The sequence below is a fragment of the Protopterus annectens genome, chromosome 9.part0 (assembly GCF_019279795.1).
Source record: "Protopterus annectens isolate FY-2018-M chromosome 9.part0, PAN1.0, whole genome shotgun sequence".
In the NCBI taxonomy this organism is placed as follows: Eukaryota; Metazoa; Chordata; order Ceratodontiformes; family Protopteridae; genus Protopterus; species Protopterus annectens.
The window spans coordinates 1,458,280,982-1,458,306,193 of record NC_056743.1 but is presented as its reverse complement, the minus strand read 5'-3'; the positions used below and the strand labels follow the sequence as shown (position 1 = coordinate 1,458,306,193).

The following is a 25,212-nucleotide window of genomic DNA, read 5'->3' as shown; positions in this document are numbered from 1 at the left end:
TGCCCATATCACTAAGCAGCATTCTACCTTCACCTAGGATGATGCCACAATACAGACAAAAAAATGATTGATTTCAATAATTGGCTTAGCTTCTCGTGAACTTAAACAAATTCATAGACTCGGCTGTTCCTAACAAGAACAAAACCAGTTCGTCCGGAAAAAAACAAGTTACCTTGGTGGACTGTAAGTATAAATAAGCTATACAACAAAAGAAATAAACTGATTTCAGTATCTGTCTGCCTGGGACAACAAGGTCGACAGTCCATGCTGCTTTCCCAGAGATGACTTTCACCTGTCTCCTCAAGGCTTTCAGATGCTGGCAAAGACACTTGCCACCCTAATAGTGCTTTTTTAACTTCTGTCATAAAGAAATCTACTAAGGACAAACTCAAGGTCATGCTGCTTAATGCTAAGAGCTTAAACAGTAAACTGCATTTCTTGGAAGCACTCCTCACCTTGTAAGACTTGGTTCAAGGCTGTTGAGAGCACTCCGACATATAAGGCAATAATGTCTTTCACATGTTCAGACCCTAAAACCAGCATGGAAGAACCATAAGTGGAGGTGTATCCATCTTCATTAAATCCAAATATACAAGACTGCTGAAACAGTACGACTCTCTTGAGCTACTCCAGGTCCAATTAACTATAGGTAAAATACCCCTCCACATCACCAGTAGCTACAGGTCCCCTACCATGAACTAGGAGAAGTACACTGCCAACTTAGATATGCTAGAGTCACTTAGCATACAGCCAAACACCTTGGTCATAGGAGAGTTCAACTATCCTTCCATTGACTGGGCAATTTACATGAGCAGAAACATGATTGTTATGAGGTTCCTGGACTTTCTTAATTCAAAAGCCCTGGAAAAGTTGTTCTACACCCCTACAAGGGGCTCAAATGTCCTGAAACTAGTGCTTACTAACATGGGGGGGGGCACAGCACTACCCTGTGTATGTCGTCCTCCCTGGCATGGTCGAGTCATAAATTTGTGTCGTTTGAAGTAAAGATCAAACCTGTCACCCCCACAGGAGTAAAAAAACTGAAACATTTCTCCAAAGGAAACTATTGCCGTCTAAGTGATGGTAATAAAAGTTTCAAAGCCCCTCCCAACATAGCCAGCAATGGCTCCTATGCAGAGGAACAAACAAATGTCCTGTGTATTCACTTAAACAAATGCATAGACTCGGCTGTTCCTAACAAGAACAAAACCAGTTCGTCCGGAAAAAACAAGTTACCTTGGTGGACTGTAAGTATAAATAAGCTATACAACAAAAGAAATAAACTGATATCTAATAACAGGAGGAAACTTACTCAACAGAGGAAGACTTCCCTCCATAAGCTGAACAAGTAAATCAGATATGTTGTTAAGTCTTCTAAGGCTAGCTATGAGTCTAAATTAGCATCCCTAGCTAATGCCAAGCATAAGGCATTCTTTAGTTATGCCCAAAACCTAAAAGGGAATGCTCAGCTGTGTGGCACTACCACTCATGCTGAACCTGAGGAAATTTCCAACCTGATAGCCAACAGATTTGGCAAAAACTTCACCCCAGTGTCACCACCAGACATACTCCAAAGTATTTCTGACACCAGTCCTCTACCAAGTATCTCCAAAGAGCAGGTTACAAAAGTACTCTCCATGGCCAAAAACATGGCTTATATGGACCAGATAACATCCCACCCAGTTTACTAAACAATCTAAAACAAGACCTAGCAGAACCACTCAGCACTCTCTTTCACCATAGCCTGAGAACTGTCTTTGTCCCATAGGAGTGGAAAACTGCAACAGTAATTTTCTTGCACAAAGGGGGTCCATCAACTGACCCTGGGAACTATCGACCCATAAGTCTAACCAGACTTATCTGCAAGACCATGGAAAGAATCATCATGGACCTTATCCACAAGGACATAGACTACCTGCAAACCCTTGACCTGACCTAGTTTAGTTTCATCAAGGGTAAATCTTGCTTATTAAATCTAGTGGACTTCTTTGAGAATGTCACCAAAGCCCTGCATGAGGGCAAAACAGTACATGCTGCCTATCTTGATTTAGCCAAGGTCTTTGACACAATCCCCCATTCAGGTATCATACAGAAACTCTCCCAGCTGGGAATTAAATCATACATTACTAGATGGGTAGCAAACTGGCTCTCTGACAGAATGCACACTGTCAATGTTGGGGAGTCCACCTCCACCAGTAGGCCAGTTACCACTGGAGTACCACAAGGATTTGTGCTGGGCCCTCTACTGTTTGGAATCCATTTATCTGAAGTCCAGGTGAAGGTAGATGGCCTGTGGCTTAACAAATTTGCTGATGACTGTAAAATGGGTGCAATCATACAGTCCCCCAATGATGTTAACATATTACAGAAAGGACTGACATAGACAAATGATTGCTGCCAAACTCACATACTAAAGCTTAATGCAAAAATGCCTAATTCTCCTCTTTGGCAAAGAAATAGCCCCTGTTAATTATTATATAGATAGCACCACCCTAAGCTCAAACCTAGGGTCCAAGACTTGGGACCACAGATTCATAGCAATCTAAACTTTGATATCTATGTGTCCATTGTGCTAAGAAAAGTATTCTACATTGGGCATCTAATAAATAAGAGCATCACATCCAAAACCAGTGAGGTTATAGCGTTTCTGTACTTGACACTTAGTAGACCACTAATTGAGTACGATGCTCCCTTCTATATGTACCTCACCAGAAAATTGCAGCAACTGGAGAGAGCACAGAGGTTTCTAACCAAGAGAATCGAGGGTCTCCAAAACATGACATACATGGAAAGAATGAAAGCCTTGTCACTGTACTCTGTATCATACAGGTTGCCGAGAGGCGACTTGTGCCTCACCTACAGAGCAGTCTCATACCCTGCCCTAATGAAAATGCGACACATCCACAAATCAAATGGGACAAGAATAATGTGCTCCAGAGATCTCAACCTATCCTGTGACATTAACAGAACTGTCTGGAGAGAGAGATGCATTATCTCCCAGCGATTATAGCTCCACTGGAATAAGTTCCCACTACATGTGAAGAAGAGCTCCTCAATGACCCTATTCAAGTGCAACCTTGACAACTGGATGGATGAGTGTAAATTTACCCTGGGGTGGCACCTATATCCCTCATGGGCTGGGGCAGTTGGTGCTGATCACAGAATCGCTCTGCTAACAACGGCCATCTTACTATGGTCAATAAGGGTACTCGGGTTATTATACTGCTAGGCTTGTAAAGGCCCTAGGGCCATTACCTTAGTAACCGCCTATAAAGTTATGAACCTATAAAGAAAGGGCACTGGGGTAGAATCAGTGACTGCAAAGTCATCCCCAGTGAAACAGTCAGCCCACAGCAAAAAACACTGGTTGCCACAGTCAGGTGCAAGCAGAGGTCAGAGTAGGTCCTAAGGTCAACAGAGACCAGGCTGAAGATGAAAAGTTGACTGGAGACAAAGCAAAATAGTTAAAGAAATTACTCAGGGCTCTAGGACCCCAAGAAAAGGAGGAAATAGGTGGAGGTGAAGAAGAATGGCAGTGCCTCAAAACAGCATGTGTGAGGACTACAGAACAGATATGTGGCAGAGCCAGATATGGATATAAGGTATATAAGGAAAGCTGATGGTGGAATGCAGAAGTCCAGAAAGTCATCACAAAAAAGAAGGTGCACAGAAAAAAGTGGAAGATAGAAAAGGCTAAGCAGACTAGGAAGGAATACTGGTTGGCTAACAAAGAAGCTAAGAAAAGAGTTGCAATAGCAAAGAACAGGGCATCAGAGGCACTCTACTAACATCTGGAAAGTGACTCATTAGGTGCCACAAAGAAATTATATCATGTTGCAAGGCAAAGACAGAAAGTTAAAGAAGGCAGTCAGACACTATTCATAAGGGATGCCAGCAGCACCCTCCTCACAAATCCATAGGTCATCAAAGGCAGATGGAAGGAGTATTTCCAGCAGCCTTTTAATGAAGAATACCCCACAGAAGCTGTACTACCCCAGAAAAAGCTTACAATGAGAGAAGAAGAGGAGCCCACCTAGTAGAAGTAAGAATAGCACTAAGGAAAATGAAGTCAGGGAAAGCAGCAGGCTCAGATGAGGTCACAGCAGATATGATAAAGATGCTGGGTGAGTTAGGGGAGAAATGGCTCTTGAGAGTACTAATAGCAGTGTGGAGAAAAATGAGTATCCCAGATGACTGGAGAATAAGCATACTCATGCCAGTGTACAAGAACAAAGGGGACTTAGACAACTGTGGGCAGTGCAGAGGCATCAAACTCCTATGACATTGCATGAAAGATCTGCAGTGGGTGATTGATAAACGGATACACAGCGTAATAGTAAGTAAAATGGGAAAGGAGCAGTTTGGATTCAGATAAGGATGCAGCACAACTGACCTGATGTTTAAAGTGAGACAGATAGTTGAGAAGAATCTACAGATAGTTGAGAAGAAACTAGAGATGAAGAATCCAACTGGCCATTCCTAGACTTGGAGAAAACATATGACAAGATCCCAAGAAAGCTGATTAGGGCAGTACTGCGGTGGTTTGAAGTTCCAGAAACATTGGTAGAAGTAGTGCAGGCTGTGTACAAGAACTCAATGACTCATGTAGGAACAGTGTTTGGTCTCAGAGGGGTTCACAATGGGAGTGGGTGTGCACCAGGGTTCTGCTCTGTGCCCACTGCTATTCAAATGGGTGATGGACTTCATTAGAAAAATAGTTGTAGGGGACAGATCAACAATGTTGCTGTATCCAGATGATGTGGCATTACAGGGAGACTCTGAGCAAGAAGTTTAGCAAAAGATATAGGAATGTAATGCAAAACTGAAGGCACATGGGATAAAACTAAGCAGTGATAAGACAGTGGTAATGGCTGCAAACTGGGAAAATCAGAAGAAGCAGAGAACTGAGATAGAAGTGAAGAAAGTGAAACAGGTAAATAGTTTCAAGTGTCTTGGACGGGTGGTTGAGGAAAAGGGAAGTCTGAATGAAGAGGTCAAAGCTATAATCAGCGGGGCTGCAGCCAACTGGCATAGAGTTTTAGGTGTAGTCTATGACAGAAGAATGCCAAAGAAGCTGAAAACTAAGGTGTACAAGAAGTGGTGCGACCAGTGCTAGTGTATGGTACAGAAACCTGGGCAGCAGAGGCAGTGCAGATGAGAAAACTAGAGATGATAGAGATGAAGTGCCTGAGAAGGGCGGTAGGATACACACTGTGGGACAGACAAAGAAATGAGGGCATAAGAGTGGAAGTTAAAGCAGCTCCAATTGCAGAAAAGATTAAAAAGAATAGATTACTATGGTTCAGACACATGCAGAAAGTCAGAAGACAATCTGGTAAAGAAGATTTGGAATAAACAAGAAGAAAGTAAGAGGAGATGAGGATGTTCAGCAAAGAGGCAGATGGATTGTGTGAAAGAAGATCTGCAACAGTCAGGCATGAGTGTCAAAGAAGGCAGGAGTGTGGCACTGAATTGAAAAAGATGGTGACAGTTAACACGATCTCCAGACCCCATGTAGAAAATGGGAAAAGGGGGGATGATGATGCTGATGATGATGCCGATGATAATGATAGAGAGTAAGAGAGAGAGAGAGAAAAGATGTGTGTGACAGTGGATGGACTCAGACTGTCAGATGTTGGACAGCTGGTGACAGGGGGTTGGATAATGAGCAGGGTATGGGGACTGTCACAATAAGGAGGGGAACACCTAGGTGTGTACCTGCAACTTCTTCTCATAAGAAATCTGGACATAGCCTTAAATAATGGGGGCCAAAAGCCCAAAAATAGGGATAGATTTTATGCATTGCTCTTATAATCCTAGATAGTTGCTAGAATAAAAGGATTTGGGTTACCATGCATTTAGTAAAGAATATGAAGTCTAAAACTCAAACATAAGTCATCATTTAGTGACTTCATTCCTCAGTGATTTGCAGGAAATCAACAAATTTTATGAGAAGCAAACCTAAAATATGAGATAAAAATCTGGACATTTTGCAAAAATCTGGACAGTTGAGAGGTATGCCTGGATGAGAAACAGGCAGGGTCCATTGTTAGATGCTAGACTGGTCAAGAGGGTACCGTCCACCTATCATTTACCTCCATAGCTAATTTTAAGGGCAGGCTACATGTTTAGTAGTCTGAATGTCTGCCTGTTGAGTGACTCAGCAGTCAAAAGACAGGCATCCGACTGCTGACACAGTTCAGATCACACCATTCTCTGCAAGACATACTGTGCTAATGTCATAAGAGGCGTTTACATATGTCTCCCAAGATGTGGCCACTGAGACTAACAGTAATCACTCTAACTAACCTTTAATAGGGAATGCATAAGCCAAGCTGACATGTCCCACAGCCGGACGTGCACTGGAACATACACAAGAGAACACATTAGTATACATATATAGTGCACATCCAATGGGAGTTCTACAGTGGAGTGCTACACAGGGCATGTGCACCTCACTCCTGGGAGAGTCACTCCTACCTCCTGTGCTATCCTGCCATAGTCATCTTCTACTCCTCAGCTGCAGTAAAAGAAGTGATGTACACCTGAGTACACAGGTAGTCAAATAACACAATAAAAGGAGGGAAAATGCTTACACAGCATATTCAACTGCCTGTCTTACTCTCTACTGACTGCCTTCTAATTCTGAAACACATCAGGGAGGTCCCACCACACAGCATCACCAATCATCCTGTCAAGGTCATGCTAAGCATATATAACACAAGGTGACAACATACTGTATCAGGAGACACTTAGAAATGCTTCTATGCGGGAATAAAAAAAATCTTGCTTTCTCTGTCATACCAAACAGGATCCTGCTGGTATCAGCACCTGACAATACCATAACTGCTAAGCTCGTTCATTTAAGGAACGATATGGTGATCCAGTGTGCATGGATGCACATTTTGACATCACATGATATACAACATAGCACAGCACCAGGGTTCTCCTAAAACATCCTAAAACTGATCTTTGGTGGTATGGAGCTATGCAGGCTGTGTGTCTTGAGTGTAGTGGGTATAGTGGTCACATGCTTCATAAAAGCTGTGCCCACTAGGCTGGGTACTGCATTGCATTTAGTATACAATTTAGAGACAGTGGGACTAAATCAAATCATTAGCAGAACTGGCATAGGCCCTTACTAGTGCAATATGTGACATTCTGCATGATGATGTACACCAATGGATATCTGTGGAATGCAGGACTTTGCACAGTAACTCTCTGGATGTAGATAGAAAATGAATAAAGGTAGAAAACCTAGCAGTTTATGTTTCCAAGTAGTGGAATTTGACCTATGGTGAACATCAGTAACACTGAGGCAGATACCATATCATATGTGTGATTGGGAAAATAGCACCGCAATACCATGGCAATGTTATCTGCAGCTGTGCTGGTTGTGTAAACTATGGGCAAACGTCACAGTGGAATTCAGGACAAAAGAGACATGAAGATCCCTTTACACTAGGCTGGACATGGCAAAGCACTGTAAGAGAAGGAAGAGTAACAGGGTGTGCATACCCCTTCATGTGGCCAATAGGCAGATAACAGAAGGAAGACTACAAGCCCTTACCCATTGCATTAGGTTACATGGGGGATGCTATGCACAGCTACACAGGGGGCTGAACTTCTTTGGAAAAAGCAGAAGGTAGTCTATGACCATAGGTAGATGACTGTCACAAACTGCCCTGTTATATCCATTCATTAACATGTGTTACCCACAGGTATACAAAGCTTGCGATAGAGCCCTGAGAAAAGCAGCAGCTGGAAAAGTTGAGCCACTAGGAAACAGAAGTGGTATTGAAGGTGTTTTGCACACATAACATGTGCAGACTGGGCAAAGGTGTCAGGGTTGAATATGTACCAGAACCAGGTGTGGCAGGGAGTGATTTAAGACATGAATGCTGTAGTCCACCATAACTGGTCTCTGTAACAGGTACAGTACACCTGAGATGATATACCATGCAAAGGACATAGCATGGCACATTGTCAGGGACAAGTGCATGCAGGGTAGACCATAATCACAGAACTGGCTTACACAGATGGAGGAGTTCATGCTATACCTGTATGGGGATGGTTAGCACACAATACAATAAAATCCTCACTTGTAGATCATTTGCTAAGATCTTTAATGATATATGCATATTTTTCCACTGAAATGGACAATCCACCTACCCCCCCCAATGATTTCACTTGTGGCTGACACAGTTTTACTAGCTCTTATGCACTTTCCTGTTCAAACCATCTGTTTGTCCAGGATGTGCTGGTTTATAAGACAGAGATGCCACCATTAGTGATGGTACAGTGGGCAATCATTCTGATGATGACCACTAACACACGTGTTCACCATTAGCTACTGCTTCTCCTATCATATTCATAGCACTGTACCCCAAAAGTCCCTAGTGCTCAGAACAGGTATGTATCATAGTACAGTGCACATTACATATTTATGAATCACTCCAACAGGTTTGATGTCTTCATCTGCATAATCCATGTGCCTCATTTGCATGGGAACCTTTATTTCCATATCATTCTGTGGTCATTTGCATGCACCATATACTGAGCTAGTTTATTGCATAGCTATGCTATATGTGTCTCTGAATTGCCAACACGCTATACCTGTGCTACATTTATTTATTTATTTATTTATTTATTTATTTATTTTATTTGCCCTTTATTAACTGGAAAAGTCTGACTAGGCCAATGATGCATTATCAGGTGAAGCCCAGGGAGAAAAGTTCCACAACAGATTCAACAACATTTAATCAGTAGTTCATGATTAATTATATACAATTGGAGAAATCCCATGCAATAGATTAAATATTTTATAATAAGCTGGGAGAAAGGATCCACAAATTACACATAAAACGCATTTTACTATAGCTGATTATATACAAGGGGAGAAAAATCCCCACAAGGGATGAGATACATCCCCACAAATAGATCAAGATACATTTACACAATATTACTAAGATAAACTATGGTTAAGAATACAATATGAACTGCAAGTAGCAAGACATAGCCCATGTCAAGTAAACAAATAAATAGTTATGCAAAATATTGATTATATTTCTAATAATATATGGCGGTGAGAAATAATAGAGTATTCTGCTGCCAGAATAGACAGAGTAATAGAATGAGATGGGCAGGAGGGACAATTAAGGTAATAAAGAGAGAGCTGAGAGATGAGAATGCTACGCTTTCATCGTCATTGTTGTTCCTGTGTGTGAATCCCCCCAGGCATAAGTCTACAAAAGATGACCACTTCTCCTAATGTCTTAACGTGCAGTGCCAGGATATAAGTGTGATGCATCGCTGTACAAAGATTTTTGCTAACCAACCTTTTGAGTGATTTCTTCTCTAAAAACAAAACGCTTGTGTTGGGGAAAAAGTCATTAATTTATTAATTTTTTTTTTTTTATTGTATCTGCTTTATTTTCTGAAAAAAAATATATATATATTTGTTTTCCCGCCTTTCTAAGCTAGTATATTCCAGTTTTCAGGTTAGTGCTGAAGTAAGGGCTGTGTTACATGCTTCTGTGTTTGCCCATACCTTACTTGAATAGAAGGAAGTTTCTCTGTTCACTGTGAGAGAGGGAGCTTTGAACAGCCCATCTGTCCCTGGAGGAGTGGTTTCAGCCCAGAAATTAGTGGTTTATTGGCCATTTTGGGCTAAATTCTCTCTTTCATTTCCCTGCTATAAAACCCGCATTTGCGCGGTTTTGAGCACCGGGCAGAGCCGGTTAGCTAGGGTATAACTATTCCCGGCTCCACAAAGTCTCCTCTTCAATTTTTCCCTTAGAACTAGACAAACTTTCAACTTAAGCACGCAAACAATTCACGTCTCATCCTGGCACTTGCTCAAAACTCATAGCAAGCACTAATAAACCTTAGCACTAGACCCCCACCCCATACTATAGAGAAAAACAAGGCTCTCTATTCGACCTTACCAGCCAATCAGTAAAACAGTTCACTGTACCTATCTAGGTATGTCCAAAGGGCAGTTTCAGGTGTAGTCTCCGGTCCAACTTGTGAATATGGGCATTTTGAGGCAATGTTGCAATTGCCTCATGTACACAGACAACCCTCTCCTCCTTCCACCAAACACTAATACATGCGAGAGATGCAATTATGCAGCCAAACTAGAGGCTAAGCTATCTCAACCCATGACTGGACCAGACAGTCAAGAGGAGAAGGGAATTACTTGCATCGCACCACCAGTCTCACATAGACCTATGAAACCAGCACTGGCAAAAAACACACATAAATACACGAAAACATACTCGGAGGCTCTAAATAAAAATGTGCAAAAGCAACAGAGACCTCCAAAGCAGACATCCAAGCAACCTCCACCCCCCAACACAAACCATTAAACACATACTTCACAAAACCAGTGTGCCATGCAATCACAGCCCTTAAGGCAAAATAACATACCCAACACACTAGTAGTAGGTGACTCTGTAGTCAGGCACACTGACGTCCCACTCACTAGGCTGAACAAGGAGAAGGTTACTGTTAGCTGCCTGTCAGGTGCCAGGATCCGCCACATAACACAAGCACTCAGGTCACTCCAGAACAAGTAAAAATATGACTCAGTCATTGTCCATGTTGGTGTGAATGACCTGAGCCATACCTTCCTAGACTACATGAAAAGAGAAATGGAGAAGCTCTCTGATCATGTAGCTCAGGCTGGTATGACCCTGACTCTGAGAAGCATTCTGCCCTCACCAAGAATGATACCACATTATAGAGAAAAAAATTATCAATTTCAACAATTGGCTAAGCTTCTGGTGTCATTCAAGGGGGAATCCAGTGTCTGTCAGCCTGGAATGACATGCTCGACAAGCCACGCTGCTTTGCTAGAGACGGCTTGCACCTGTCACCTTTAGGCTTTCGAATACTGGCCAAGGCTCTTGCCAACCCCATAGTGCCTTTTTTAGGCAAGGCTCAAAAGACAAACCCACTGCCATAAATAGCACAAGTAACAAAAAACTAAGGGTAATGCTACTCAATGCCAGAAGTTTAAACCTCAAAATGCATGCACTCAAGGCACTCCTCAGTATGGAGAAAAAGATATATGTGCAGTAATAGAAACCTGGTTTAAGGCTCCAGAGAGCACCCCAGCACTACCAGGCTACAACTCATACCATACATTTCGGCCACAAAACCCAGACCAGAATACAAAAGGTGGGGGAGTATCCATGTTCATCAAGGATACCCACACCTCCAGGTTAGTGGCACAGCACGATGCTTCAGAGATCATCTACGTGCAACTAACAATGGGCAAAACTGCTATTCAAATTATAGCTTGCTACAGATCACCCACCATGTCCCAGGACCCCCACTCCGCATTCCTGGAAACACTGGGAAACATAAAGGTCCTACCAAACACCCTGATATTGGGTGATTTCAATTATCCAAACATTAACTGGGAGAAATACTCAAGTACAAACTCCCTTGCCCAACATTTCCTAAAATTTATAAACTCAAATGCCCTGGATAAACTGGTCAACACATCCACCAGAGATGACAACATATTGGACCTAGTCATCACCAACATGGGTGACCGGTGTTCCACAATGGAGGTCAACCCCAAGCTGGTTAGATCTGACCATAAACTAATCACTCTGGATATCCACATTCCGCTACCACCACCGGTTAAAGAAACCACTGTGAAAAACCTTTCAAAAGCAAACATCATGTTACTTAAGACAGAGGTGGGAAGTTTCAAAGCCCCCATGCTAAAGGATAACGTTGTCCAAGCTGCAAAATCTTTTACTAATGCACTCTATGGGCACCTACAAGAATGCATGGATCATGCTATCCCAAACAAAAACAAAACTCACTCCTCCAAGAAATGGAAACCAGTCTGATGGACCACTGCCATAAACAAGCTATACAATAGAAGGAGGAAACTAGTACAGAAAAGAGTAAAATCCCAAGAAGGGAAGACATCCCTGATCAATATCAGCAAGAAACTACGCTCCCTCATAAAATCATCCAAGGCTAGCTTTGAAAGAAAAATTGCCATGCACTCCAAAGATAACCACAAGGCATTCTTCAGCTATGTCAAGAATCTAAGTGGCAATTCTCAGATCTGCTCGGAGTTAGTGCAGAATGGCACAAAATACACTGAACCGACCGATATAGCAAACATTCTGGCAGACAGGTTCAGTGCAAACTTCACCACCTTCTCACCCCCAAAAGGGCCCATAACTATACCAGAAGAATGTAGTGCCCCTGAAATCACAGACACTCACGTTAAAACAGCCCTCTCCAAAGCCAAAAACACAGCATCAATGGGACCAGATGGTGTCCCAGGCTGTGTCCTACATGAGCTCAAAGATGAACTAAGCCCTCACATAAACACACTGTTTAAACTCAGCCTCTCCACAGGCTACATGCTCACAGACTGGCACACAGCAACGATTATTCCACTCCACAAAGGTGGAGCCACAACGGACCCCAGGAACTATCACCCTATAAGCCTGACTAGCTTGGTCTGCAAAGTTATGGAGTGCATCATCATGGATCTCATTAACAGAGACATTGGGAACCTCCAAACACTGGACCCTACCCAGTTCGTCTTTGTTAAGGGCAGATCATGCCTCCTAAATCTGGTGGACTTCTTTGAGACAGTTACCAATGCTATAGACAAGGGAAAGGTGGTCCACACAGCCTACCTAGACCTCCAAAGGCCTTCGACACCATTCCCCACTCAGGTATTATAGACAAGCTCACCAGCCTGAACATAAACCCCTACGTCACGAGATGGGTTGCCATCTGGCTCACAGACAGAACCCACATGGTAAGAGTTGTGAGAGCTAGGTCTGACTCTAAACCGGTTATAAGTGGCGTTCTCCATGGCTCAGTCCTAGGACTCCTCCTGTTCGGCATATATTTCTCAGAGGTACAGGCAAGCCCAGGAGGACTATGGCTGACCAAGTTCGCAGATGACTGCAAACAAGGGGCTGTAATTGACTTCCTGGCTGACACAGACATCCTCCAAAAGGGTCTCACTGAGACAGATACCTGGTGTCAAAACCATGGCCTCAAGCTAAATGCCAAAAAGTGCATAGTCATCCCCCTTTGGAAAAAACAAAGTACCCAGAAGCTACCACAGAGGTGGCAGCCCTCTAAATACAGAAGACGTAATAAGGAATCTGGGGACCCAAGTAGATAGTAACCTCTCCTTTGATAATCACATTGCTAAACTGGTTAGAAAATCCTTCTATGTGGCCCACCTAATCACAAAAGGGTTTGCATCGGGCCCCCAAAATATAACCCTCCCGATAATCACACCAAATGGAGAAAATCCCATTGGACCTTACAAAATTTTCACCCTAAAAAAAACAGGCCCCCCAAAAATTTAAACCCCCCAAAAAACCCCTTTGGGTGACCCAAAACACCCGAACCTGGAAAACCACAGAAGTACCTCCCAAAGGCATGGCCCAAAAGATGCCCCTGACTAAAGAAACCCCCTTTTTTCAACCCCCTCAAAGGGATCTTCCCCACAAAAACCTTAAAGAATTGAGGAAGTCCCCAAAAAGTCTCTGTAACAGGTACAGTACACCTGAGATGATATACCATGCAAAGGACATAGCAAGGCACATTGTCAGGGACAAGTCCATACAGGGTAGACCATAATCACAGAACTGGCTTACACAGATGGAGGAGTTCATCCTGTACCTGTATAGGGATGGTTAGCACACAATACAATAAAATCCTCACTTGTAGATCATTGAAATATCACTTTTGCTAAGATCTTTAATGATATATGCATATTTTTCCACTGAAATGGACAATCCACCTACCCCCCACCAATGATTCCACTTGTGGCTGACACAGTTTTACTAGCTCTTATGCACTTTCCTGTTCAAACCATCTGTCCATCCAGGATGTGCTGGTTTATAAGACAGTGATGCCACCATTAGTGATGGTACAGTGGGCAGTCATTCTGATCATGACCACTAACACGTGTTCACTATTAGCTGCTGCTTCTCCTATCATATTCATAGCACTGTACCCCAAAAGTCCCCAGTGCTCAGAACAGGTATGTATCATAGTACAGTGCACATTATATATTTCTGAATCACTCCAACAGGTTTGATGTCTTCATCTTCATAATCCATGTGCCTCATTTGCATAGAAACCTTTCATTCTGTGGTCATTTGCATGCACCACATACTGAGCTAGTTTATTGCACAGCTATACTATATGTGTCTCTGAATTGCCAACACCCTATACCCGTGCTACATTTATTTATTTATTTATTTATTTATTTATTTATTTATGTGTTTATTTATTTATTTTATTTGTCCTTTATTAACTGGAAAAGTCTGACTAGGCCAATGATGCATTATCAGGTGAAGCCCAGGGAGAAAAGTTCCACAACAGATTCAACAACATTTATTCAGTAGTTCATGATTAATTATACACAATTGGAGAAATCCCATGCAATAGATCAAATATTTTATAATAAACTGGGGAGAAAGGATCCACAAATTACACATAAAATGCATTTTACTGTAGCTGATTATATACAAGGGGAGAAAAATCCCCACTAGGGATGAGCTACATCCCCACAAATAGATCAAGATACATTTACAATATTACTAAGATAAACTATGGTTAAGAATACAATATGAACTGCAAGTAGCAAGACATAGCCCATGTCAAGTAAACAAATAAATAGTTATGCAAAATATTGATTATATTTCTAATAATATATGGCGGTGAGAAATAATAGAGTATTCTGCAGCCAGAATAGACAGAGTAATAGAATGAGATGGGCAGGAGGGACAATTAAGGTAATAAAGAGAGAGCTGAGAGATGAGAATGCTACGCTTTCATCGTCATTGTTGTTCCTGTGTATGAATCCCCCCAGACATAAGTCTACAAAAGATGACCACTTCTCCTAATGTCTTAATATGCAGTGCCAGGATATAAGTGTGATGCATCGCTGTACAAAGATTTTTGCTAACCAACCGTTTGAGTGATTTCTTCTCTAAACACAAAATGCTTGTGTTGGGGAAAAAGTCATTAATTTATTATTTTTTTTTTTATTGTATCTGCTTTATTTTCTGAAAAAAAACCCAAAAACATATACTTGTTTTCCCGTCTTTCTAAGCTAGTAAAGTCCAGTTTTCAGGTTAGTGCTGAATTCAGGGCTGTGTTACAAGATTCTGTGTTTGCCCATACCTTACTTGAATAGAAGGAAGTTTCTCTGTTCACTGTGAGAGAGGGAGCTTTGAGCAGCCTATCTGTCCCTAGAGGAGTGGTTTCAGCCCAGAAATTAGTAGTTTATTGGCGATTTCGGACTAAATTCTCTCTTTCATTTCCCTGCTATAAAACCTGCATTTGCGTGGTTTTGCACACTGGGCAGAATCAGTTAGCTAGGGTATAACTATTTCCGGCTCCACAAAGTCTGCTCTTCAATTTTTCCCTTGGAACTAGACAAACTTTCAACTTAAGCACTCAAACAATTCACGTCTCATCCCGGCACTTGCTCAAAACTCATAGCAAGCACTAATAAACCTTAGCACTAGACCCCCCCCCCCCATACTGTAGAGAAGAACAAGGCTCTCTATTCGACCTTACCAGCCAATCAGTAAAACAGTTCACTGTACCTATCTAGGCATGTCCAAAGGGCAGTTTCAGGTGTAGTCGCCAGTCCAACTTGTGAATCTGGGCATTTTGAGGCAATGTTGCAATTGCCTCATGTACACAGACAACCCTCTCCTCCTTCCACCAAACACTAATACATGCAAGAGATGCCATTATGCAGCCAAACTGGAGGCTAAGCTATCTCAACCCAAGACTGGACCAGGCAGTCTAGAGGAGAAGGGAATTACTTGTGTCACACCACCAGTCTCACATAGACCTATGAAACCAGCACCAGCAAAAAACACACAAAAATACACGAAAACATACTCGGAGGCTCTAAATAAAAATGTGCAAAAGCAACAGAGACCTCCAAAGCAGACATCCAAGCAACCTCCACCCCCCAAAACATACCATTAAAAACATGCTTCACAAAACCAGTGTGCCACACAATCACAGCCCTTAAGGCAAAATAACATACCCAACACACTAGTAATAGGTGACTCTGTAAAGGTTTTTCATGGTGGTTTCTTTAACCGGGAGTGGTGGCGGAATGTGGATATCCAGAGTGATTAGTTTATTGTCAGATCTAACCAGCTAGGGGTTGTCCTCCAGAGTGGAACATCGGTCACCCATGTTGGTAATGACCAGGTCCAATATGTTGTCACCTCTGGTGGGAGTGTTGACCAGTTTATCCAGGGTATTTGAGTTTATAAATTCTCGGAAATGTTGGGCAAGGGAGTTTGTACTTGAGTAGTTCTCCCAGTTAATGTTTGGATAATTGAAATCACCCAATATCAGGGTGTTTGGTAGGACCTTTATGTTTCCCAGTGTTTCCAGGAATGTGGAGTGGGGGTCCTGGGACATGGTGGGTGATCTGTAGCAAGCTATAATTTGAATAGCAGTTTTGCCCATTGTTAGTTGCACGTGGATGATCTCTGAAGCATCGTGGTGTGCCACTAACCTGGAGGTGTGGGTATCCTTGATGAATATGGATACTCCCCCACCTTTTGTATTCTGGTCCGGGTTTTGTGGCCAAAATGTATGGTATGAGTTGTAGCTTGGTAGTGCTGGGGTGCTCTCTGGAGCCTTAAACCAGGTTTCTATTACTGCACATATATCTTTTTCTCCATACTGAGGAGTGCCTCGAGTGCATGCATTTTGAGATTTAGACTTCTGGCATTGAGTAGCATTACCCTTAGTTTTTTGTTACTTGTGTTATTTACAGTGGTGGATTTGTCTTTTGAGCCTTGCCTAAAAAAGGCACTATGGGGGTGGCAAGAGCCTTGGCCAGTATTCGAAAGCCTAAAGGTGACAGGTGCAAGCCGTCTCTAGCAAAGCAGCATGGCTTGTCGAGCATGTCATTCCAGTGTCTGTCAGCCATCATCAGAGATAAATAAAGGATTATCATTCAAAAAAAAAAAATCTGCCTTTTTTAATCACTTTAAACATCTTGAGAAGAAAGGTATCCAGACCACATTATCAGGGGATCCATTAATCGGTTCCCTTGTGGACACTGTATCTATTGTAACATCATACTCAAAACAACCAGTTTCAGCAGTCAAAACACCTCTCAAGTATTCAATATAACATTTTTTGCTAACTGTTTCTCAGATTGGGTCATTTATTTGGCCAAATGCACATGTCCTGCATTCTATATTGGCCAAACCTTCAGACCCTCAAAGCTTCGAATCTCTGAACACTTTAGTAATATCAGACACGAGAGACACCAATGCTTTATATAAACATTCTTTGGTACATCCAAAGGCTACTTTTAGTTTTACCATTATTGATAAAATTAGAAGATCCAGGCATAACAAATCAGGTTGGCATAATTTATTAAATTCAATGAAGAAAAAATGGATTTTTAAACTTGGTGGGCTCTTTAAGCCAGGTCTGAATGAGCATATGACTCACTTGAGTATTTAAATACGGGTTCTTTTTTGTTGTTTTTTTAAACACGGAAGAAGGCTTTGTTAAATATTTGCCGAAACCGGTCTGTTTTTCAAGAACCTCAATCAATAAATGTATTTTTAAGGTGCCTTGTATGCTGGTCCTATTTTCTTTTTGTTTAATACTTTGCTCTTTGGGACCCTGCAGCTGCCTCACTCACAGAGGTTGTACTATTTGGGGGTCCCCTGCCATAAACAAACTCTACAGCAGAAGAACGAAACTGTTGCAGAAAAGAGTAAAATTCCATAAATGGAAGAACTCCCTGATTAGCCTCAGTAAGAAGCTGCGATCTCTCACAAAATCCTCCAAAGCTAGTTATGAAAACAAAATCGCTACTGATTCTAAAGACAACCACAAAGCATTCTATAGCTATGTCAAGAATCTCAATGGCAACACTCAGATCTACTCTGAGTTACAGCACAATGGCACTAAACATACAAAACCAACTGATATTGCCAACATTGTGGCAGATAGGTTCAGTGCTAACTTTACCCCTTTCACCCCCTAAAGGGCCCACCTCTATACCAGAAGAATGCAAAGTTCCTGTAAACACCACTGCACAGGTAAAAACCACACTCTCCAAAGCCAAGAACACAGCATCCATGAAACCTGACAACATCCCAGGCTGTGTTCTACATGAACTACAGAATTAACTGGCACCCCACCTAAGCACCATGTTCAATCATAGCCTCGCCTCAGGCTTTGTGTGCACTGAAAGAAGCACAGCAGTGGTTATCCCACTCCAAAAAGGGTACACAAACTAGGTATAAATCCCTATGTCACAAGATGGTTGCCAACTGGCTCACTGACAGAACCCACACTGTGAAAGTAGCAGACTCCAAATATGACTTCAGACTAGTGACAAGTGGAGTACCACAGGGTTCAGTCCTGGGTCCTCTCCTATTCGGTATCTACTTTTCTGAAGTACAGGCTAACACAGAAGGTCTTTGGTTAATGAAGTTACAGATGACTGCAAACTAGGCACCGTAATTGAAACTCCTAACGATGTGGGCATCCTACAAAAGGGCCTCAGATGCCTGGTGCCAAAGCCATGGCCTCAAGCCCAATGCCAAAAAGTGCATTGTCATCCCCTTTGGTAAAAACTCTTTACCCATGAGCTACCACATAGGTGGTAGTCTGCTTAACAACAAAAGTGTGACAATAGACCTTGGGACACATTTGGACAATAGTCTGTCCTTTGATAATCACATCACCACAGTAGTCAGAAATCCTTCTACATGGCGCACCTCATCACAAAAGGTTTCTCATCCAGGAAAAAAGAGGTCATTGTTCCCTTCTACTCGTCAATCATTAGATCCATTATAGAGTACAATGCCCCTTTTGGTATGTACCTCACAAGCCATCTACAACTGGAAAGGCCACAGAAATACCTCACAAAGAGGATTACAGGCCTTAAACAGGTGCCCTATGCAGACTGTCTCAAAAAACTCCAGGTTTACTCTGTCGCATATCACCTACTCGGAGGTAATCTCTGCCTAACATACAAAGCTATGTCAAACCCAAAGCTGTTGGACATGCTCCACTTAAAGAAATCCCAATCCCTCCAAGCTACATGTTCCAGGGACATAAACCTTGTCACCACAATAAACAGAACATGCTGGAGGGATAGATTCCTCCCCCAGATACTTCCCATATTCTGGAATAAACTACCTATCTATATCAAACAAAGCTCCTCATTAGCACTCTTCAAGACAAATCTTGATGATTGGATGGGAAATAGGAAATTCACTCCGGGGATCTCCTCTGTGGCTCTGCTCGACAGGGCACAGGAAAATAATTTTCTTGGCTGGAGAAAGCCAGGGTACATTTTTGGCTAGGCTTGTTTAGGCCCTAGGGCCGATAGCCTAGTACCTACCTATGAACCTGTGAGGGCATATTTCCCAACCCTCTCTTTAGTTACTTCCTCTCATTTCTTTAATCAGGGCTGAGGGATACCCTCATTCTAAGAACATGTTGTCTAACAATGCAAGTTCAATTTCAAAGTCACTGTCAACTGAACACATTCTGCTAGCCTTACCCTTTTGCCCTTTGACTATTCCTCTTTTCTGGTGCATTGGGTGCGCACTTGAAAAAAAAGGAAAGAATTGGAAAAGGATTTTTTCCTGTGAATTGTGGACTTAAAACTATTTTCAAGTTTGTGAATGGTAAAGTCCAGGTAATCAGCCTTATCTACATTGATACTATACGTAAATCTCAGAAATTTAGTTGTATTCTGAATGAAGTCAATAAATACTAACAACTTCTCATTGGTGTCTACACAGAACAGGTAGATGTAATCTAGGTATCTCTTATAAACAGACCAACATGATGTATAACATGACTGCAGTATGAATTTCTGTTCCCAAAGAGAGCAATGCTAACATAAGTGGGGACGCATCTTGCCCCCACTGCCATACCCTTCAGTTGTTGAAAAAAATTCACCTTCAAAATAAATGTAGTTGTTTTTAAGAACCAAGTCCATTAATTCAATGCAAACATGAAACATGAAAGTCATTACTTGACAGACCACCTCTGTTAGCCAGGGCTTCCTCAAACCACTGAAGGCCAGTGTCATGAGGTATGACACTGAATAGGTTGACTATGTCTATCGTTACAAAAAAAGTGTCTTTATTAAATAAATCTGGTGTAATTGTTTTTAAAAATCCCAATAATCTTTAAGAATTTCATTCTCATTCAACCATAGGTTTTTCACTTTAAAGTCAACAAACATGGCTAGTGGTTTTGTTTTTGATCTTTCTCCTGAAACAATCAACCTCAAAGGTGGTTCCTCTACATCTTTGTGTATTTTTGGTATTCTAGGTTTATCGTTTTTAAAGTAGAAGGTACTGAGACTAATAGACCCGTCAAGTAATGCCATTAAGGCCCAAATCTACCCTGTTATAAGCTATACATTTATCTCATTTCTAGAAGCAGTGCTGTATTTATCTTCGTCATTCAACACACCTAACATTTTGCTTTCATAAATCAGTCTATCCATGATAACAATCCCCCCTCCCTTGTCGGGTTTCATTACTTTTACATTCTTATCAGATCTTAATTGAGCCAGAATACCCTTCTCATATAATGAAAGGTTGTAACTAAACCTGCTCTTATTGATTTTCCTTCCCAATTCATTTTCAACAACCATTTCAAAATTTTGAAGTTGTGTTGGGGGCGGAGGTGTTGTATGTGCTCTTCCTTCAAAGTTCTTTACTTAAATCTACTACAGAGTTCTGACTCCCTAAAATCTCCAAGTTAATTTTATGTACAAACAATTTTAAGTCTATGATGGTTTCACTTAAATCACATTTCTTATGCAGAATGAACTTCAAACCTTTTGACAGCAAGTCAAAGTGACCGTGTGCTAAATTAATATCACTGCAGTTAAAAATGTTAAAATTATTGTATGTATATTTATGTCCATCCTTAATAATATTGGGGTTCTGAAAGGTAACTGTTACTACCTCCCTCAGTGTGTTGTTCTGCCCCTCGCACCTGTCCATATACTGGGTTGTACTGTGCATGATTCCTGTTTCTTATCCTTTCAGATCTGTGGAGAGGTGGATATTCTAAAGGGTAATTTCTATAGAAAGAGTTGCAGTTTTGCCCCTGTATACTCTGTCCCACCTGATTATCTTGTACATGAACCTGTTATGTTACTTCATGTCCTACATCATTCCATTCATGTTAGTATTCTTTCTATTAACCTTAGGTAGAGGATAACTCATTTTCCCTTTGTACTCCAACAAGTCCCTCTCAATCTTTCTTTTTTTTTCTATTTATAATACCTTTCTCAGAAATGAGTACATTTCTCATCTATAATTTTCCTCAGGTTAAAATAGTTTTCTTTTTCAGAATTAACTGTTAATAATAAATCATTCAAAATGTACTCATTACTGTCTCTAATCTGCTTAAACAACTTTTCCATTTCCTCAGTATTCTGTTTTATCATAGCCCTCATCAAGTTGAACCCACATCTAATAAAAATACATAAAAGTTCATTATAAAACTCAATTCCCTCCACAACATTGTTTGGGAATTTAAAAACTCTCAACCCCCTCGGTACAATGTTGAGACTCAAACATTCTTCATAATAAAGTTTTTCACTGTTTAAAGTTTTATGACTTGACATAAGAACATACATTTTATCAAGACAATCATTACAGGTATTACTATAGCAATAACCCACTCCTGGGTGTGGGTAATGCTGGATTTACCCACAGTTGGCGTGGTTTGGTCCCGAGGGCAAAGCCCGGGAAAAGCCAACTGTGGTTAAATAATATTATGACATTATTTAAGAAAAGAAACTATTACTTTTCTTAAATAGTATATAATGCCTGTTTACTGCCCTTCTGCAGATGTCTGGCATCAGTTCTGATGTAGAGAAAGCAATCTCCGTTGCTTTTTACTGTTTCGCTATGTTAAATGGGTTTAACATAGTGAGACAGTTTAAAATAAGCAGATGTCCGTTGCTTATTTTAAAACTGTCTCTTAAACCCATTTAACATTAAAAAAGCAACGGAGATCTTGCTTTCTCTGTTGCTTTTTTGTAAAACCGTCTCGCTATGTTAAATGGGTTTAGCATAGGAGACAAGCTAAAAATAAACAACAGAGATCTCCGTTGCTTATTTTAAACTGTCTCGCTATGTTAAACCATTTAACTTATACTAATGGAAAAACCGGACCTTTTTCCATTAGTATAACTCGATTTACAATGTGCACGCTGGCTAATCAGCGTGCACGTTTTGGGGGGGTCATGGTATAATAACCTTTTTGCCTTGTGTTTTCAGTTCCTTTAAATGATAGTTGCTTACAAAGCCATACATTAAGATTATTTGACTCATTTGAGCCATTATCTAAAAAGTCACCTTGTGCAGCTACAACACTCTGTGCAGAATTGGGTGTATGCTCATCCCTGCAAGATTCTTGTCTCCTTTGAACAGGCAGGATATATGGAGTGTTAATAAAATCAAAATCCTGTTTGTTCTGCTCAGCAGCTGGTAAACCGCCATTCACAGTCTCTCTGTCTTGTTGCTGACTTCCTCTCTGGGAATCCAATAACTTAATTTCCTGGTTCTTGGAGTTAGAGAGATTGGCAGCCATGGCTACCAATAAATGCCCAATGGGCATTAGCAGCTTGACTAGCTGCGATAATTGCCCAATGATTTTGCGAATTTCACCCATTTCCTCCTTCCTTGTCTTTTTGACTCCTAGAAGGATCGCCTCCCCTTCCATAGTCCCAAAATGAGCCAAAACCAAAAAATATACAAGGACAAGTGCTCGCAAAGACCAAGAACCAAAAATAAACCGGCAAGCACTGTAAGGAAGGCTTGACTATGTCACTTAGTACAAAAGTAGACTTTATTAACCAAAATCAGGAACATTAACACTAAAATTATCCAGTCAGCGTTTTCATCAGTTTAAAACAGACTTCACCAGAAGTAACAAATGGAGTTGATTCTCCCATTTAAATAGCAGACCTCATTATGATCATCCAATACGAAATATGCATTACTACACAAAAATAAATGTAATAGGTTCATAGGTTCATAGGTTCATACTAGGCTATCTGTCCAAGGGCATTTATAAGCCTAGCCAGAGTTTTGTGGCTTTCGCCACCCCATACTATGCCCATTATTTTGCTGTGCCTCTGTCAAGCAGTGACACCGAGATAATCCCTGGGGTATATCTGCAATCTCCCATCCATTGGTCAAGATTTCTCTTGAACAAAGCCAGCGAGGTGCTCTGCCTCACATGTACCGGGATTTTGTTCCACAGCATAGGGAGTCTCTGGGTGATGAATCTGTCCCTCCAGCACGTTCTATTAATAACCATGTCAAGGTTTAAGTCTCCCGCCCTTGTAGTTCTGAGGGATCTAGATTTTTTGAGGTGAAGCATGTTCATTAATTCTGGGTTGGACATGGCCTTGTATGTCAGGCACAGGTCACCTCTGGGCAGACGGTAAGCGACTGAGTAGAGCTGAAGTTCCTTCAGTCGGGCAGCATAGGACATATTTTTGAGACCCTTTATCCTTTTGGTGAGGAACTTTTGGGGCCTTTCCAGTTGCTGCAGGTGTCGTGTCAGATACATTCCGAATGGGGCATTGTACTCAGTCATTGGCCTGATGAGTGATGAGTACAGGGGGACGATGACTTCCCTTGATCTGGATGTGAATCCCTTCATGATCAGGTGGGCAATGTAGAAGGTCTTTCTAACTACTTTGGCAATGTGAGTATCAAATGAAAGGTTACTGTCAACCTGGGTACCCAGATCCCTGATAACCTCTTCTGTGCTTAGTGGGTTGCCGCCTATATGGTAGCTAGGGGTAACCTTGTTTTTCCTGAAGGGTATGACTATGCATTTTTTGGCGTTTAACTTTAGGCCATGGTTCTGGCACCAGTTTTCTGTTTCTATAAGACCCTTCTGAAGGATATCTGTGTCAGATGTGTTCTCAACTATGGCCCAGTTTACAGTCATCTGCAAATTTTGTCAGCCATAATCCTCCTGTGTTTGCTTGTACTTCTGAAAAGTAGATGCCAAACAGGAGAGGGCCCAGGACTGAGCCCTGTGGGACACCACTTGTGACAGGCTTTGAGTCTGACATGGCGCCAGCAACTCTGACCCTGTGGGTTCTGTCACTTAGCCAATTTGCAACCCATCTTGTGACGTATGGGTTTACATTTAAGCTGATGAGTTTTTTCAATGATACCTGAGTGGGGTATTGTGTCGAAAGCCTTTGCCAGGTCGAGGTAGGCTGTGTGGACTGCCTTTCCCTCATCAATGGCCTTGGTGACTGTTTCGAAAAAGTCCACCAGGTTTAGAAGGCATGATCTGCCCTTGACAAAGCCAAACTGGGTCGGATCAAAAGTCTGCAAGTCTCCTATGTCTTTATTTATGAGTTCCATTATGATCCTCTCCATAGCTTTGCAGATCAAGCTTGTCAAGCTGATGGGACGTTAATTTCCCGGGTCGGTGGAGGCACCTCCTTTGTGAAGAGGGACCACAGTTGCCGTACGCCACTCCTTAGGCACGTATCCTGAGGTGAGGCTAAGATTAAATAGCTGCCCTAACTGTGGGTTTAATTCCTCATTGAGTTCATGGAGCACACATCTGGGGACACCATCTGGTCCCATGGATGCTGTGTTTTTTGCCTTGGAGAGAGCAGTTCTCACCTGAGCGTTTGAGATGTTTGGGGGGCTATAATTCTCTGGTATTGATATCTCACCTTTTGGGGGGGGGGAGTTTGCACTGAACCTGTCAGCCAGTATGTTGGCAATGTCTGTAGGTTCAGTAATTTTTACATCATTTTGAACTAATTCTGAGCATATCTGGGAGTTTCCTCCCAGGTTTCTAACATAGCTAAAGAAGGCCTTATGATTGTCCTTTGAGTCCTTAGCAATTTTCCTCTCAAAATTTGCCTTGGATGATTTTATGAGAGATCTTAATTTTTTACTTATAATGATCAAGGGTGTTTTCCCTTTTGAGGATTTTGCTCTATCTTGTAGTAACTTCCTCCTTTTGTTGTAGAGCTTGTTTATGGCTGGGGTCCACCAAACTGGGTGCTTGCCTTTGGTACAAAGGGTCTTTGTTTTGTTTGGGATTGCCTGATCCATGCAGTCCTGTAGGTGCTGGTAGAAGGCATTTGTAAGTGATTCAGCG

General features: G+C 41.7%; 1 protein-coding gene across 1 annotated transcript in view; it reads right to left on the bottom strand.

Annotated features, from left to right (window-relative positions):
- LOC122810699 (adhesion G protein-coupled receptor E2-like) overlaps positions 1 to 22,788 on the bottom strand; it is a 343,450-nt gene extending 320,662 nt beyond the window's left edge. Inside the window, exon 1 of the mRNA XM_044082264.1 lies at positions 22,378 to 22,788. Within this exon, the coding sequence (XP_043938199.1) occupies positions 22,378 to 22,788 (411 nt within the window). The remainder of the gene's footprint in view (positions 1 to 22,377) is intronic.
- Between the last annotated feature and the right edge of the window lie 2,424 nt (positions 22,789 to 25,212).